This window comes from Rattus norvegicus, chromosome 11 (assembly GCF_036323735.1).
Source record: "Rattus norvegicus strain BN/NHsdMcwi chromosome 11, GRCr8, whole genome shotgun sequence".
In the NCBI taxonomy this organism is placed as follows: Eukaryota; Metazoa; Chordata; class Mammalia; order Rodentia; family Muridae; genus Rattus; species Rattus norvegicus.
Genome location: NC_086029.1, coordinates 84,858,857 through 84,865,201, shown reverse-complemented (window position 1 = coordinate 84,865,201; position 6,345 = coordinate 84,858,857). Strand labels below are relative to the sequence as shown.

Sequence of the window (6,345 nt, the reverse complement as noted above, 5' to 3'; positions counted from 1 at the left end):
GCCAAAGCTCTGCTAACGGGGGTGAGAGCAGGAGTGGAGATAGATGCTGCTTTGAGGGTGAAACACACACACACACACACACACACACACACACACACACACACACACACACACCATTGTCTCCAGCCTTTCCTTTCCCGGCTCTGGTGGACATAGAGTCCCTGTGTTTTAATGGAAGGGTCATCATTCTGCAATGATCATCACCCTGGGGACAGCTGTTCCAGAGTCCTGAAGCAAGAGAAGAGCTCTAGTATGTTAAGGCACTGAGAGGGGGGGGAGGGGGACATGTCCTTGCAGCAAATATGCAGAGCAAGACCAGAAGGAGAAGGGAGGCATGAATCTGAAACCAGGTGGAGGAGACTAGAGGACATGTCCCTTGCGTTAGTTTTCCCACCAAGCAATGATTCAAAACCAACCCTTAACGTGCTACAACTGTATGAATAAACACACTGTATGGCCTTCCCTCATTTCATTTTTATTTTTTGAGAAAGAATTATTCTAAGAAGATATGCTCTCCTCCTGATACCTGCCCATCTTTTGGCTCATGGCAACCCTTGCTTCATTCTTAGTTCAATGGGTGTCATCAGTGCATCAGAAGCCAAGAGGAAAGTCACCTTCTAGGGACATTGTTCTCCATAGACTCCGCTTGAGCCAATTTAGCTTTGTCACCAGAGCTGGGAGTTTAGTCCCCATCTCCACCTGATGGCGTTGAGAGTCTCTGAAGCGGGCTCTTTTTCTCTTCAGTTTGACGAGTGCTTAGATATCGATTTCCTTCAGAGTTGCTCCTCGTTGCTCTCAAACACAGGGTTGCTGTAGGACACCCCCTGCATATCAGAGTAGGAGGTTTGGTTTAGGGGGGGCCAGCTTGAATCAGTCGCCAGGTTCCTCTGCCATACCCGATACTGGCTTTTTGAATGATAACCAAAACATCTCTTGACCGCTGTCCATAGAGCACGGTTTTCAATAATGGCCTTCTGTAAGATAAAGTATAAATCATTTTGTGATTTGAGTTACCTAATTCCATAGATCATAACCAGACACTGTTTCAGTGTTGCCTTAGATTCTTGGACCTAAGCAAATATTAAGTAGTTCTGTAGCTTAAGTTTTCTTAAATTTCCCTACTTAAGGAACTCAGCTGCATGAAGGAACTTTCAAAACCCTGGGGACTTAAGCAGGAAGCAGCCTACCTCAAAGATAGCTTTCAGGAATTTCACATCTAAATTAAATTTAAGATCATTCGAATCCTACATTTTGCACCATACCGCATTTAACTTCATGTCTTACAAAATGACATTGTATACAATGTTTAGCGTTTTATAGAAGTGAATGTGTAGAAAGATGCACAATGGGTCTTTGAGGCTCTCCGGCAATGCACTGCTAGCTATGAGCACAAGCCTATGACATCTAGACAGAGGCCTCAGTCTTGGGGTTGGAGAGTTCTAGATTCATTTCGTAACTATGACTATGGCCGGGTCATTTGTCTGAGACCTGTGTCCAATTCCCACCACTGAAGAAGAAGAAAGCCTGAGCCTGTTGGGTTAGAAATAATAATCCCTTCCTCATATGTGCTGTAAGGATTATACAACAGCCCTTGCAGTGCAGGCTGGGCAGGGCAGGGCAGGGCAGGGCAGGGCAGGGCAGGGCAGGGCAGGGCATGGCTGGCACCCTTTCCCTGCCCTTCTGAACTACTGTTTAAACCACTGGTTGGGTGCAGGGGCCCAGGTTGCACAAGCTTTGCCTTCACTAAAACCCATTTTTAATGATATAAGAGTGCTGCCTCTTGTAAAACATTCAGGGCTGGAGAGACAGCTTCGCAGTCAGGAGCACTGGCTGTTGGTTGTTCCTGTCAAGGACCAGAGTTCAATTCCCAGCACCACATGGCAGATGACAACCATTTGCAGCTCCAGTTCCAGAGGATCTGAAGGTCTCTTCTGTCCTCCTCAGACACCACATGCACATGGTACACAGATACATATTCAGGAAAAATGCTCATACACATAAAAAAATTAATTACAAACATTTTGGACTGCTACTACATTCTATGAGTGAGTCTGAAGCTTAAGAGAAACTAGTCATAAGACAAATAACAGAAAAGGTCAACGTGTGTGTATGTGTGTCTGTCTGTCTGTCTGTCTGTGTGTGTTGTTCCATTTTATCATATTTTGTCCAAAAGTTGAGTATCTTAGATTTTTCATAACAGAAAATAAGAAGCTGACAAAAATAACTGATTTTGTTGTCCATCCAGTGTATCTTTTGTAAACTGACTTAATGAGGAACTATGGGAGATATAGTTTCCTAAAACCTGCCTATTTTTGTTACTTGACATTCATGGTACAACACAGTAACACTAGGAAGCACACAGCTGGGGACAGCATATCATGACATAGATGACCTCTGGGACACTAAAAAGCAGGAGACACATACCTCCAGGGGACCCGCCATCAGAAATAAGGAACTGCAGCTGGCCTGGATGGAGACATCTCAGAAGCTCGCAGGCAGCTTGTTTGTCAAAAAGTTGTTCCCATTTCTCCTAACCTTAGCCCTGGACAATGGCTGTATAGATTTCATTTGTGCATGACTGCTTTTCAGTTGGCTTTGGTGTGCATAATTCTATTATATCTGACTTTCCTACTTCTCCTTCTGCTCTGGTGAATTCTGTGAAACTAGATGTTCCTTGATGTAATGATTCTTAAACAATTAAAATTGAGGCAGAGGGACACAGCACAGCCCTAACGACCCAGGTGCATGCTGTGTGTTCTCATCTTGGAAACAATGTAATAACTGCACAATGGTAGTTCCAGATTAATGTTTGACTTACAAAGAAAGTTTGAAGAAATTGGTAAAAGAGAAAAAATGAAACAGAGCCATGTACTGCTAGAGTCATACAGGGTCCATACCAGAAAGTGAAGAAATGTACTGGAACTATGAAAATCATTAGTATAAGAGACATAATCAAATGGAATAAGGGAACACAAATGTGGGATGCTTTAATTCAGGAAGGAAAAAGCTATAGAGTCATTGTGTGCAATGTGCACAAGCAGAAAGCTAGCGGAACTGCTGCGGTAAGGGTTAACTTGACTCTTTCTGGCCCCTGCCTGGCAGCTTTGTCCATGTCATTTATCCTTACAGCCTCACGGGAAACCGAATGTTGCTGACCTCGGAGCTCTGATCTATAAAGTATAATGAGTTAAAAATTAAAGTTTAAATAATGTTAAGTTTGAAAGTATTATTTTGGGCCCAGACTTGGGAATAGAGGAAGCTTGAAACTTTGGGGAACAATCATAATTCTTAATTCTTTGTGAGATGTGATCATTCTTTTGAACTTGACACATTTGGTAATGATTATACAATGTCTTTCTGTCTACCTGGGTTTTTTGTTTGTTTGTTTGTTTGTTTGTTTGTTTGTTTGTTTTGGAGTAACAATAAAAGACTGGAGCAAGTTAAAGGTGAGGGAGTGTGTGTGAGAGCGAAAGGGAGATGTGTGATGTATTTGAGGTGTGTGTGAGGTGTTGTGGTGTGTGTGTGGTATGTATGTGTGAGGTGTATGTGTAAGGTGTTGTGGTGTGTGGTGTGTGGTGTGTGTATGTGTGTGTGAGGTGTGTGTGAGTTGTTGTGGTGTGTGTGGTGTGTGTGTGTGAGGTGTGTGTGAGGTGTTGTGGTGTGTGTGCGGTGTGTGTGTGTGTGAGGTGTGTGAGTGCAAGAAAGGAGTACACAAGAGTGCAACCTCTAGCCCAAGGAGGGAGCCAAAGTGTGCACTGTCTCAAGCTGCAAGCAAGAGAGAGAAAAAGAGAGAGACAGAGACAGAGACAGAGACAGACAGAGAGAGACAGAGAGAGAGACACAGAGACTCAGAGACACGGAGACAGACAGAGACAGAGGGACAGAGACAGAGACAGAGAGACAGAGACAGAGACAGAGAAACAGAGAAAATGCAACCTGAAGCCTTGAAACTTGCCTGTCAGTTTATACCCAAAAAAGTTGCCTGTGTGTTTTCTTACGAGCCTTCCAGATATCCCTGCTTCCAGTTGAGAACCCCGATCCTGTGTTGGGGCTGGACCCTGGCAGCACACCTTGCCAGAGTCTCTTTTAGTACACTGGAAGGCTTCTTGGCAGACATGAAGACTCAGAGAGCCAACTTCAGCTTCTGCCCAACCTCAGTGCCTACCAGACAGATCTAGTCTCCCTTCCCAGAACAGAAAAATGGTAGCTCTTTTTACAGACATTTTCAACCAGGAGAAGGCAGGGTCACTGAAACCACCTAAAGGTTTTATATATAACAGGTGGATGGAACCTTAGAATTTCTTCAAACAAATTAAATGAAAGATGAGATGTGGTTCTCCATGATGTGTGGAATTTCCCTCCTCATCCCTAGTGTGACTACTTGTACCTCCTTGCCTGTCACTCTCCAAAGGACAACTGATGGACTGATGATCTGCCTTGTGCTGCTGCCTTGTAAGTTAAACACATAGCTAGAAGCAAAACTGAGGCTTCGATGAGAATCCATTTCTTCAAAAGAACTCTATGTAAGCTTTTCCAGCTGACTACTCAGTTCTTAAGTACTTATGTACATACACATGCACGCACAGTAATAAGGAAGATGGGTATTATTAAAGCTATTCATATAAGCTCCCATGCTTCTGAGCAGACAGGGCATGAGACTCCCATAAGAAGGTCCCGCTCAAGTCTGTTTGATTTCTAGGCTACTGTAAGATTAGCATTAGAGTCAGGACTCAGAAAATCAGACAATACTTAAAACTGTGCAGCAGAAGTCAGCCACCATGCCTGCCCATCATGATAAAACTGTTGGGACTATGTATAGCTAAACCTGTCCTGGCCAGTATAGTGAGTTTAGCTAAGCTCATCCAGAATTTCTTTATATATTCTGGAACAGAGTGCATCTACAGAGTCACCTAAGGAAAGACTGAGTCCTCAGCAGTCTGTACCTACTCTCTTAGGCTCGCTCACCACGTGAGGCAGGACAGCATAGCACCTGTCACTCTCAATGATAATACCAAAGGCTCACTACTCCATCCCATGGGGAAGGTGTCTAAGGCGGAAGCTCCTACTCCCTGATGCTATTCCTCAGTTTAGAATGTACTGGCAACCCACAATGAACATGCACGTGTGTATCTCCATTCTCACTCAACATGGGAACCAAAGAAGAAGCCTAGCTTTTTGGAGTATCAGTTACCAACCCCACCAGTTGCACATGAACAAGGTCATTTCCAATATCTGTTTAAATGGCTCTGACCCAACTCCTACTAGAATTAAGCAGGATTTCAGATGCAATAGCTACTAACACGAGTTCTCACCAGAAAAAAAAACTTAATGGCAAGCAAGAGAGGGCATTAACACACAAGTAGCCAAACCGTGTGTCTGCTTACTTCACACAGACTGTGAATCCCACCCCTCTGTTATCTTTATTCTACAAAATTGCCCTAGGATATTGACCTAAGGGTCAATGGACTGTTATGGAAAGAACAAATGTACAAAGGCATGATTGAGAGATTGACAGAAAGAGTAAGGAATGGTAAGTGCCACAATAGAGGATGACAGCTTATTGCTTACACTGGTTTCTGTTCTGTTTGTTTCTGAGTGCATTTAAGGGCTTTTGCTTATTTTACTTGATTTGTTTAGTTTTGGACTTTGGAGATTGAATCTCCCCATATAGTCACATCTAGCCTCAAACTCTTGATCTCTCTACCTCAGCCTTCCAAGTTCTAGGATTACAGATAGGCAGTACCACCAGCCTGGAAAGATTTATGTCTATTAAACACCTAGCATGTGCTTCTTGCTGCTCACATTTCAGTCTCCTTTTCTCTCCCCACATTATATGTGTGTGTGTCTGTATATACATATGTATATGTATGTATATAGTATAATGGCATAGATCATATATATCACATATATCTACCATATATATACATATGTGTATATATACCACATATATGGTACACATATACATGTATTCACACACACATGTATATGCCATGTATATTTATACCATACCTGACATTTCTCCTCTCCTTTATGGATGCCTTCACTGGGTATTGCCTTTCAATACCAGGCTTTGAAGAAGGGAGATTATATAGTAATAATAAAGGAATGGTAATAAAAATTCAGTAAAAATAGTATAATAAAGTCAGTGGTAGAGTGCTTAACTAGCATGTGCAAGACCCTGAGTTCAGTCTTCGACACTGAAGGCAGAACAAAACAAAAAACAAAAGCAAAAAACAAAAACAAAGACAAACCATGTACAGAATGTTTTTATTGATAGGAAATGTCCCAAATAGGAAAATCCATGGGGACAGAAAGTGTGTTTGGATTGTCAACATAGAGAGGAAG

At 42.6% G+C, this 6,345-nt stretch overlaps 1 protein-coding gene across 5 annotated transcripts in view; it reads right to left on the bottom strand.

Moving 5' to 3' along the window:
• Positions 1-454: 454 nt before the first annotated feature.
• Positions 455-6,345, bottom strand: part of Atp13a4 (ATPase 13A4) — a 137,734-nt gene continuing 131,843 nt past the window's right edge. For 4 of the 5 annotated variants that reach the window (XM_039088105.2, XM_039088106.2, NM_001191658.2 and 1 more), the window contains one exon: positions 455-974. In XM_039088105.2, coding sequence (XP_038944033.1) covers positions 774-974 — 201 coding nt within the window. In that variant the 3' untranslated portion in view covers positions 455-773. The remainder of the gene's footprint in view (positions 975-6,345) is intronic. The other variant, XR_005490999.2, reaches the window with a different exon arrangement.